Source organism: Cimex lectularius, unplaced genomic scaffold (genome assembly GCF_000648675.2).
Source record: "Cimex lectularius strain Harlan isolate CLEC.00 unplaced genomic scaffold, Clec_2.1 scaffold21, whole genome shotgun sequence".
NCBI lineage: Eukaryota > Metazoa > Arthropoda > Insecta > Hemiptera > Cimicidae > Cimex > Cimex lectularius.
In genome coordinates, this window is record NW_019392671.1 from 241,125 (window position 1) to 253,350 (window position 12,226).

At 36.3% G+C, this 12,226-nt stretch overlaps 1 protein-coding gene across 1 annotated transcript; it reads right to left on the bottom strand.

Moving 5' to 3' along the window:
- Positions 1–3,709: 3,709 nt before the first annotated feature.
- LOC106666863 lies at positions 3,710–11,705 on the bottom strand. Its single transcript, XM_014394347.2, has 4 exons — positions 11,375–11,705; positions 4,499–4,600; positions 4,248–4,426; positions 3,710–4,167 (listed from the first exon to the last, which is right to left on the bottom strand). Exons 1-4 carry the CDS (start codon positions 11,534–11,536, stop codon positions 3,819–3,821), a joined length of 792 nt encoding a protein of 263 aa, XP_014249833.1. The 5' UTR covers positions 11,537–11,705; the 3' UTR covers positions 3,710–3,818.
- Between the last annotated feature and the right edge of the window lie 521 nt (positions 11,706–12,226).

Here is a 12,226-nt window from a genome sequence, read left to right on the forward strand (position 1 = left end):
TAAAAGTTAATATAGCACTAGTTAATATGATGAGTTAAAACGTTACAATTTAATTTCATGGTTAAGAAGAGAGCAAGCATTTTCTGTAAAACGCTGCATGTAGAGCTTGCATCTAGCCACATATTGAATTAAACATTATATCATATATCACATCCTGTAATGGCTGAAGGGTAGAAATGTTGGTTTTTTGTCTGTAATGAAAAAAATTCACTCGCGTTCAACAAATAAACGTCAGTTCCCCTGGTTCAGTGTACTAACGTTTGATTAAATTATAATATTTCTCCTGGTAAATGATTACTACGCTTTAATGTATTTTTCATGCAGAGGATCTAAAAATATTCAAATGTCTATAAGCACTCTTCAGTCGTCACTTAAACTATCTGAAGAGTGTAATAGTAACAGCATGTACCTTAACTTGAATAAGTGTTTTGTCATGACCTGAGGCGAAACTGTTCTCGATCTTCTGTTTCACTTCACGGATAAGGTAGGAACCTGTTCTGTCTTCACGTCTAACACGAGCATCGTTAGATGCTTAGCATCTTAGCATCGTTGTCGTGACCTTCATTTCTGCAACCATTAGGTCTATACTGAATCACACGTTTAACTAGTCGGGTTCAAGTTTCAGATGTCAGCACTGTAGCCATCACTTTTTATATGCTGGTTTTCATTTCGAACTTTTTTCCTGGTTGAACTTCCTGGCAACTTGGTGAATGTTGCCACACATTCTTTGGAACCGTATTTGTGGCCACGACATTGTTCCGCTCAGGTCGCGGCCAAGGAAGGTACAGTGCGACACCGTCTCTATTATTTTAGTGACCGGGGTTTTGGTGACCCTGAGAAGGACCTGCGTTATGGATGAGCCGTTGGTTGAAGTCCTTGGACTGATGTCGATGAGCGGATGTGGTTGAATTGGATATGTGATTATACCCCATATTTTACTACAAAATCTTTGGCCTCGCTTTTTGGATTGTTTTCTATACTTACTTCCTGATGAACACTCGATCTAATGTTAGCCGGAAAAAGTTGTTTTAATTTTTGAAGGGTGCTTTTAGATTAAGCTCCCCCTTCTCTTTGTGAACGGTTGGAGGTTAGGGTAGGTTAGTGTTAGGGTTGGAGGTGGATTAATTTAGGTTAGGAATGGTTAGATTAGGTAGGGTTAGGGAGCAGTTAGTTTAGGCTAAGTAGAATGAGGGACAGGTTAGGTTTGGTTAAGTAGGGTTAGATATAGATGGTTAATCATCATGCATTTTATACTGTGCCCTTTAGGAACTATTATATCCCCCATTCTGTTCTTAAAGCACACCGATGAGTCCTAGTTCATCAAAGAATTTGATTCGCAGGAATGTCTTCTACGGTAACATTGTACATCCGAAAGCACCTCCTCCTGCGGGCAAATGTATGCCACAGTGTGTTAATAGGTGTGTTGATGTCTCCTCTACTTCTTTGCAGAATCTGCACGTACCCTGTTGTGTTATGCCAATCTTTTTTTTAAATATCCATTTAGTTTGCAGTGTACTGTTAAGAATCCTGTTTCCCTTGATACATCCTGTTACCTCTTTCCTTCCAAAATTTGTTAGGAGATTCTTGGATTGTTTTTGTCCAATGAGTGAGTTCCATTGTTCCTTCATTTTCTTTTTATCGTTCTGTCTGAGGTACTCATTGATAATGTGGCCATAACCTATGGTACAAAAAGGTTGGGGTCATATCAGCGGTAAAGCAGCCCCTTTTCTTGCAAGGGTGTCCACTTTATCGTTGCCTTCTACTCCCACATGTCCTGGGAGCCAGCAGAGGCTGACTTTTGGACATTACCATTTGTAGCTATGCCCTACACAACGTAATAAGGAATTGGAAGGTTTCTGGTGAAGAATCAATGTCAGATCATAGAATAATAAAGTTTGACATTGAATCAGATATAATAGACCCTACTACCATATAGGAACTCTCGAAACACTGACTGGGCAAGGTTTACTGAGATGGTACAACACAGTTTAGAACATGCAACAGTGAAGAGAACACCAAAAACATGCATTGAATTAGACTTTCAGTCACAGAACTCACTCATAGATATATGCACAGAGAAAAAGATCCTCTGGGTGATCAACTCTTTCAGCCATATAAACCGCCAGGAACGCCATTTTTCCCATTCTGCTACAAAAAGGAGTCCAGCATTCCAACCCTGGTGCATATATATATAGAAGTAGCCTAGCATTAGGCTATATACCACAGACAGGGCAAAAGTGGTGTTCATACCAAAAATAGGGAAAAAATCCTACAGACCAATCAGCCTAACATCCTTTCTACTAAAAGCACACAAAAACTGACACAACCATATAAGAAAGACAGTGCTAATAGACAAACCACACCATCACTGTCAACATGAATGCAGAGCAGGAAGATCAACAGAAACTGCTCTTTACCAGTTAACTAGTAAACTGAAGAAAACAATAGAAGTAAAGGAAATAGCAATCTGCATGTTCCTCGATTTTGAAGGATAATTCATTGCAATGCTCTTGGATATACAATGTTTTTGGTGATTCCATTTGGCATATGTACAAATAACAAATCCCTTGGCTTCCTGGGGTATGCAATATATAATTGTCCATGAGAAAACCATGGATTCTCTAGATTCACTCCACATAATAGCAATCCTTGTGATTTGTTTATCATTGCTGCAAAAGCCAGTTTGGCGAGTGCTTAGTAATGCATCACTTGAGCTTTTGGTATGTACTTTCTTTAAAGAAGGTTACAGCTTAATTTTTTTGAGTGGATGGTTTCAGGTTTAGCTTCCTACTTCTTCAACTATGGATCACTTGTAACCCTTACATCCAAAAAACTAACTCCTCAAAACTTTTGTCAACACTACCTATTACGTTTCCAACATCCTTCACTTCCTTCCCTTCATTTAAAACATAATTCACAAAAACATATCCTCACATCCTAAACCATTAGCCTAATCCATGTCGAGTACACCCGATGGAAGCGGAGATGGCCCCGGTACCTAATAAATAATATTTAACAATTGAAAAAAAACTGAGAAAGACAACAGCTGCTGCCTCCCCTTCATGATAATATCAAATGAGAAAAATATTGTAGCTCCTTACACAATGTACTTAGTTCATACAGATAGTATTTTTTTTAGTATTGTAATAACAATAGATATCTTACAATATATACAATGTGATAATTTCTTACCATGTTAATAGTTTATGTAATGTTTTTGGGCTAGTTACATAATTTCCTTTTTACGTTACCATTTTCAGAACATCAATTTTCCATTACCAGGAAGTGTACATGGGTTGGGTTGGGTTTGGTTAGGTTAGGTTAGATTAGATCATTGTTAGGGTTAGGATCGGGTTTAGTCTAAGTAGGGTTAGGGTTTTTTAAATTCCTTTTTCACCTCTCATAAGAACAATGTTCTAATGCATAGTTTAAGGTTTTTCCTTTGAATAGTTCAATAAAGGTGAGATTTTTGGGTAAATTTAAAATAAATATGCAATAATTGTTTTTATAATTATACTATTAACAATGTTCAATAAGTATGTCGTAACACTTAAATTGTCAAAAAAAATGCAACACGATTGCATTTCCTCTTGTTGTTTTTTTTAATTCATATTACATTAACTTAATAATTTAAATAATTTATATATTATTTTTTAAATCAAACGAAATTTGTTAAATAAAACTAAAACTTTTACACACATTTCATATTTGTATATATCATTTTTTATATATTTGTTTTAATTTATATCTAATGATGACAAAAGTTGAGTAAAAATAACTTAATTCACACTAACAGAATATACAATTGAAACTAAAATTTATTTACTTAACTTTCCTATCATACTAAATACAGACACTCCTTCTATATTGAAGTCTTTGAATCCTTTTATCGTCTCTTTCGCTTGATACCAAGTTGGCGAATTTTCAACTACTTGTGCTTCGTTAACAACTTCCTCTTTGACAACACTCGTTTCACAGGTGTAACACTCAAAAGGTGTAGGTGTATTAAATGAAAAAACAATGGAAGTAATTCTCCCGGAAATATTAAAATTATGCTTCGGCACAAACCAGTCACTCGAAGGCTTTCCTTCCATGCGGAGAAAAATAAAAGTGTTAGTTGGACCAATCGATTTTGAAAACATTTTATCATAATCCTTTAATAAGTGTCTGAAACAAAATAATAAATATTAATATTAACCACATCATCATCAATTAAATTAATGCAGATGATTTAAATAAAATATTACCTATATAAACTGCACAGGGATTTCCTCGTTGAAATATCACAATGTTTCGCTTGTTGGCTAAGAGGAGGAATTTGTATTCTAAATATAAGTTTAGGACAAAGTAATGTTGTACCTAATACAAGTATAATTTCTTTGAGTCCGTGATTTTCGTGATTTTTTAATAGCTCCTCCTCGATTGACTGAAAAACAGAAGGCGGGCATTAAATTTAAACAGTTTCTTAAGTCAATTATTTTTATATCCTTAAACTTACTTTAAAGGTACTTTCAAAATTATTAAATTGATTCTTTATCTCGTTATATAGTCTATTAGCTTTCATAATTTTCATTGATTGTTGAGCTGTTTCCAAATAATCCTATTAAAAAAAAAAATAATAATTAAAATAGAAAAGATTAATGTTTATCACATAAAATATTAAATAAAATTATTGTCAGACCTATACAAGTTGCATATGGTGGCCAAAAATAAAGCAGAGGAACTACAAATAGCATGCCTTAGGATCACAGGTGCTCTTAAAACAACACCCAAAGCAACAATGGTACATGTACACCCTGTTAAAAGGATGGATTTTGTTGATAATACATTGGACAGTGGAAAGAAAGCAGCAAAGAAATGCTGGCCATACCAAACTTTTCGACCAGCATCTTCAGTGAGGAAACCTTGGATCTACAAATAGAGCCTAACACTAATATGAATCCCAGGCCATGATGGAATTTCAGGCAACAAGGCAGCTGACTAGCTTTAAGACTGCACCTTAGCCTCAAAATGCCAAGCCTTTTTGACATTAATAGTATAGGACCTCCGCTAACAGATAAGCTTCGACCCCACACCTGAACAATCGAAATTGATGTGAGCGCCTGCTGGGACGGAAGCCAGGATCACCCCAAGATAAGATTTGATTGATAAAGAAGTTTTGAGAGTTGTGGGTAGATCCTAGGGATAAGAACCACTATGACCACTATGGAAACCTTTCCCATCATGAAAGTCAACAGGCTTGAAGCAGGGAAAGTGTTGCTGTGACTTTCACTCTGCTTTAAAGATGGCTGGTTCCCCAGTATCTCATTGGAAACTCCAGGTACTCTTAACCATCAATACTGACATTTCGCAGATGGCAGCATGCGAGTCCTTTAGGGGAGAATAGAGAAGCAAGTTCCAGGCCCGTAACTTGCTATTGGGTATGGATTCATAGTGGTCCGTGGTTAGACTCCCGAAGAGTAATCTAGAGAGTTTACTCTCTAGGTGGTGGTTAGTATTCCAATTAATTAAAAAACAAGAGCCAACGCACCTGTTGGAAGTACCTATGGTAGCGGGTGCACCTCCACTTAGGGTTTTGATAGAGCTGCCATTTCTATCAAATGGGAGCAGATTCTGCTGCGACACTGGTCGGGTGGTATGCCAACCCAGCCCTGCAGAAGGGCCAAGCGGGGAAGAGCCTATTTAAAGGCTCTACTCTGATGATGATGATGGTGTTGATGAATGGAGGATACTTGGAAGTGGGGTTTGTCTCCCCAGGCACGGAAGCCTTCTAGCTTACTGTACCTTCCTAGTTCCCTAGTTCAGTGCAATTGACTCAATCCTTCTTCTCAGGAGTATTAGGTCATTGATTATCATTGCTACAATTTCATTCCTAGGTTGTTTTTCCCCCTTTTTGTAATATTTTTATTTATTTATTTTATTTTTTCTTCGTTTATTTTTGTATGCTAGGTTAGGTCTCCATTGTTGCTTCGCATCCTAAGATGATATGGGTGGGGCTGTTTCTTCCTCCTCATTACATGATCTGCAAATGAGATCATCGTTATGCCCATGTTATGTAGATTCTTTCTCAAATGCCCTACCAGGTTAATAGTCCTATCACTCCACTGAGTCTGACCTCCAACTGCAGCAGTGACTTTGTTAGTCTTGGTGAGGGTTGTTTTAGCATAAATTTACTGTGTATCGCCCTTACAGTTTATCCACTTCTCCTTTTGTTTTGTTTGGAACCTGTGATGGAGGATTCTGTATGTGTTTTTGTTATCCCCAGTTCAAGGCCTATGTATGGTCTTGCAGATCCTCCTCTGGCCAGACTGTCTGCTTTCTCATTATCCAAAATTCCCCTGTGTCCTGGCACCCAAGATATCACTATGTTGTTGTTTCCCCAGGTTTTGGAGATTTTGGATGCATTCACTGACTAATTAAGATGTGATTTTTTACACACTAATGCTTTAATAGATGCTTGACTATCTGAAATTATGAGGTTTTTTTTGTCAGTGTAACATCTTTTTAAGGTTTTCTAAGGCACAAGCATTGATGGGATGTATTTCTGCTTGAAAGACCAAAGTGCACTTCCCTAATGAGTTTTACAGCTCATATTTTGGACCCGTACAAAAAACACCCAATCCGGTTCCTTTGTTTGTTTTGGAGCCATCTGTATACCAAATCATTATTTGATGCTCTCCTGAGTTCTTCCTCTCCTTTATAGTCTGTTGAGACTTTATAGGATGTGTAAAGAATGTTTCCTGACTCATGTAGTCAGTCCCCATTTCTAAAAATGGGTGTCTGATTTAATTAATTATGGTTGTGGGCCCAAATTGTTTAGTTCCCATTCAATTTTATTGTTTTTGGAGCCTAAATGTTTTTCTTAGCTTCTCTTTGTATGATTGTTTCCAGTGAAGATAGGTTTAGCAGAGTTTATAGTGTGTTTGTAGGTGTTGTTCTCATTACCCCTGTGATACATGTTTACTAATCTTTGTATCCTGCCTTGTGTTTAAGTAGCTAGTTTTTGTTGAGCTTTGGTCCACCAAATCAGTAATCCAAAGGTTATTTTGGGTCTTATTACTGCCATGTGTAACCAATGGGCCATTTTCGGTTTTAGCCCCCAAGATTTGCCTAAGGTTCTTCTTGTGGTTATCAGCAATATTTTACCTTTTGTTATGGTATGCTGCAGGTGAGGGTTCCAAGTCATCTGCATAGCCTTGGGTATAGATTTGGCTTTCATTTAGTTTCCATATGAGGTCATCCACTCCACATTCCACAGCAGAGGCAAGAGTATTCCTCCTTGTGGACATCTTCTCACCACCTACCACTGCTTCTACTTTTTCATGGAATATGGAAGCCTGCACTTTTCTGCTTTTTACCAGTGATTCTATCCATCTGCAGCAAGTTTTATCAGTTTCTCGCTGTTTGAGCGATGTAACTATTACTTCGAAAGGAGTATTATCAAATGCTCCTTCAATATCCAAGAAGGTTCCTTATGCTATTTCTTGGTTGTTCAGTGAATCTTCTATTTTTATCTTTATTTGGTGTAGTGCTGATTCACAGGATTTTCCTTTCTGGTAGGCATGTTGATATTTATGAAGGGATTTTTATTTTAAACAGCTGCCCCTTACATGCTTTTCAACTAGCCTTTCGAGTGTTTTGAGTAGAAAGGATTTTAGACAAGGCTCTACGTGAAAACCTACGGTATTGCAAAACACACCATAGGAACTGAGTCGTCTCCCTTCTTGCAAAACGATCCCATGCTTGCAAGGGGAAACGATATGGCCTTCGGGCAAGGCACAGTCTCAAAAGATCCTTCCAGGGCATCGAGTAAGACAGAACATGTCTATACCGACAAACACAACCCGCTTTTTATTAGTTATACCATTAACCAGCATTCAACCCAACAATCATCATTCCCTCCTAAAATGCATTATTCACAACCTTAACAAGATGTTCCAAATTATATCCGTTCCCTCTTAAAGGCCAAACATCAAACCAGAAGTCATTGGCAATGATCCCCCTATCCTTCCAATAGGGCAATTTTCATCCAGTTAACTACTCTCCTACGATCCTTTCCACCTACCACTCTTTGAAGTACAGCAGATTCCTTGAACCCCTTTCCACACATGATAACTCTTTCTGATTTGCTAACAAAAGGGTATTAAAATACCACACAGTCGATTCCCCCATCAAAATACCTAATGGGTCCTGGGTCAGGAGCAATGGAGACAAGGCCAATGTTTTCGCACTCCGTCTTGAACACACCTTTACTCCTCATGCTGATATGAACAGCAAGTAAGACAGAAACCTTGATATCCCAATTCCTCCTTATCCTCCTATTAAACCTTTCCATCAGAAGTAAAGTTCTTCTAATATATTCACAATTCTCCAAGTAAAAATTCCCCCAGACACAATCTTATAACTTCCATAATACTTTGAAACTGCACACAGAAGGCCACAGTCTTTTTGACTATCATTTACAATTCAATCATACGAACATTCCTTTTAAAGTGCCTAATACCCAGCCTAGATTTACATAATGTCATTCTTTCAGATCAATTTGGTTTCCATCCTAGTCATTCCACAAATCAGCAAGGGTTCAGGGTTGTTGATACTAAATCCTCTCCTTTAGAGAAAAGAAATACAGAATACTTCTTGGGCGCATACTTAGCCTCTGCACAAAATTGGCAACATTACCTAAACAATCAATGGTGAGGTTCTATCGCAAAGAAATACAGGCATTAAAAGAAATATCCATGCGCTGTTCACCTGTGCAATGTTTGGAAAAGGAATGAAGTGAAATTCTCAGTGACGACCGGGGGCATTTGGCCTCCTTAAAAGAATGAGTTTGGTGTCAAATGATGAAGAGCTCAGGTTTGAGAACTTTTTTTCATCAACACACTTTGACAAACTGTAATTACAAATCTTACCCTTCTAATTAATTATTTTTTATTGATTTATACACCCTTAGTTTGCATTAATAAAATGTAAAGATGTTAAAGTTTTGTTAAAAATATGAACAAGAAATTGCATATTTCAATTTATTTATGAAACTTAAAGTGTGGAAACATTCATTTACAATTAAGTAGTTTTTTATTTGTACTATTTTGCATACAAAATGCATGTAATATTTGTAAGGAGCATGCTTAATAAACAAATATAAAGGAAAAAATGTTTTAAACCATCATTTATTGCTAATGTACTCGCTTAAGTATTAAATTGAAGACAGGGTTTGGCCCAGGCTTTCTGTGGAGGCTGAAGGGTATCCTACCCAGTACCTACTACTTTATCCTAAAATTATACCTGTCTGACAGTTACTTCAGAGTTAGTCAGGATACAGCGATATCCTCTATCTACCCTATCCATGCTGGCATCCCACAAGGGAGCATCCTTGAACCTCTACTTTATAAGATATTTACTGCTGACATTCCTATCTTTCCAAAAACAATCTTTATAAAAAGATAGTTCCTACTCACAGGTAGGAGTCCTAACTTGACCTAACCTAAGATTGAACAACATACTCACTCCAACATTTTTCACTTCTATTCCAAAAACAATTCTCCCCACTTTTGATGACGATACAGCAATCCTTTCCCTGCATAAAGATCTAATCATTGCATACAGAAACCTTCAAAACCATTTTCAATGTGTCGACGTTTGGTCCAAAAAGTGGAGAATTCAAATAAATGCAATGAAGAGCCAATACGTTAACTTCACACTCAGACTTATAACACAACCACCTGATTACATTATGGGATTTCACTACCCCCCCCCCATCAAACACGTTACTTAGGACTCCACCTAGACAAACTTACTTGGAATCCGCACACAAGACTAAAACAAAATGAACTTAACATATGTTACAAACCGTTATTACCATTGCTCAACATATAATTAAAACTTCCACTTAAATATAAAAGAATATATGCGGACTTACGGTATTGAACTCTGGGGTCAGCCAAGCATTTCCAATGCCTCCAAAAATTCCAATCAAAAGCCAAAGAAAAATTGTTAACCCTTCTTATTGTGTACCAAACCTCACCCTACACAGAGACCCTAATATTCCCTTTGTTCCAGAAGAAGCGAAAACCTATTATTATATTCCATCAATCCATTTCCACACATACCAATGCTTTGATCATGGCCACCAGTCTTACGTAGTGACAAAGAAAACTGAAAAGTGGTAATTATTTATTTCTTTTGGTGATTTCTCCTCACATATTTTTTATGTCGATATTGTTCTTACAGCATTTTACCAATGTAATTGTTTTAATAAAAAGAAAAACCTTTCAAGCAGCGTAGCCTGACTGGATAAGTTCGTGTTCATATAAATAATCATAATTAATTCAATCATGAGGTATGACTAAATCATATAATGATTAATTTACTCATGATTAATTCAATCATGATTAAACTTCAATCATAATTCTTAATCATGATTGAATTAGTTTGATTTTGCCCAACACTGGCTACAATGACCAACTTATCAAAATCCAACCGACTCCGGATAAAAATTTTGAGATGAGAGTCGTGCTCAAGGTCAACCTTCAAAAATTCTTATCATAAGCGAAAACCAAAGTTACATAATTACTGTACATGTCTATTTTATTACAATCAAGACCCCTAGATGGTGTATTTTCCAAATAATGTGGAAATCTCTCCTTTTAAGTGGAATAAATTTTAATTCAAAGAAATATTTTTTCCATTGATCGGTTACGTAAACATATTTACTTTCCAAGGCGTAGCTTGTTCTAGGATTTGTTTATTTTATTTTATTATTGTTATTATCATTATCATTATTTTTTGGCTTTTCATAACGACGGATTTTACTTATAATTGGAAGATTGATTTTTGTTAAATAAGGTGTTGAAGGATTTTCGTTTTGATGAAATAAATTTCTGTTAGAAAATTTTTTAAAAGTGATGAAGTGTATTTTTCATTTTTTGAGCACCCATTTGGACATGATTAATCGAAATTTAGTCTGACTAACTATATTGTGACTAAATTAGTCATGCCTCGTATTTAATTACTAGTCATGACTAATTTGGCCATCAATCACATATGGCGATTAATGACTAAATTAGTCACTTACTACCAATCATGACTAACGGTCTGAGTGATCAATCATTAATCATTAGACATGACTAATTTTTGCCCAACACTGGTGTTAATGTCGGGTGTTGGCCTGCGAGTTAGTGAACTCATGAACGTAGACGAACACCCAGCATCAACTCTATTTTACATTAGTTGTAACTTCAATAAAAGCTAATGTTTAATAATGGGAAATGTTTAATCACTAAGATTGTACACTTGTGAGACAACCACCTGTTACTAGCATTCAAACTCTAATACAAAAACAAATTATTTCTTTCTAAAATTGTTTAAAACTTACACTAGATGTCTTCATGCAGTTGATTTGTTTGGCGATCCCATCATAAGTATAAGGGATTTGTTGAGTGTTGTAAGCGATGTATTTAATTAACTGTTTGACAACGAGGGAACACGATTTGGGTGTTAAAAACTCGTTCAGATCCACTTTTAAAAGGACGTCCATCGTCAGGTACTTGGGATGTAATATCGGTCAGTTTTTGTCCAAAATCGGACTTGTTATTATTTGATTACCGTCGTACTTCGTCGAAATCAATAAAACATTTAACAGAGACAAAAATATAAAAAAATTGGGCGGGAATCCGCCTTGGACTCGGGAGTCAAAAAGGGAAGGTTGCGACTTGGAGGGGTCTTTACTGTAACAACGTCCACATGACATCACTGATGGAAACATCCAATATTATATTATAAAATAATTTGTCATTTCTTAGCTAAAGTACCAAATAATCCAATAATAATAAACATGTTTATTGACAAAATTATTTATAATGATTATTTGAAGATCGTGAGATGCGGTCTGGTGTGACGTAGGTTTTAGAGAAACATTTTCTTTATCGTGCCAACGTTTCGACCTTTATTGAGATCATCTTCAGGACTCAAAGAGTATGTTTTCTGTTTAGATGTGTCATTCTTGTGTATCGTGTTGAGAGGGCATATGTATCTCCATGAATATCTCACTGGCGCTCTCAACACGACACACAAGGATGACACATCTACACAGAAAACAAACACTTTGAGCCCTGAAGATGATCTCAATAAAGATCGAAACGTTGGCACGATAAAGAAAATGTTTTTCTAATCTAGTGTTAATAATAACACGATACTCTTAGCTAATTCCTGGCCAACTCCTCATCAA

Coding starts and splice junctions, on each gene's coding strand:
- LOC106666863 (XM_014394347.2), bottom strand. CDS start 11,536: ATGGACGTCCTTTTAAAAGTGGATCTGAACGAGTTTTTAACACCCAAA. Junction 4,601..11,374: donor ACTGCATGAAGACATCTAGT/GTAAGTTTTAAA, acceptor TTTTTTTAATAG/GATTATTTGGAAACAGCTCA. Junction 4,168..4,247: donor TCCCTGTGCAGTTTATATAG/GTAATATTTTAT, acceptor ATTTTGTTTCAG/ACACTTATTAAAGGATTATG.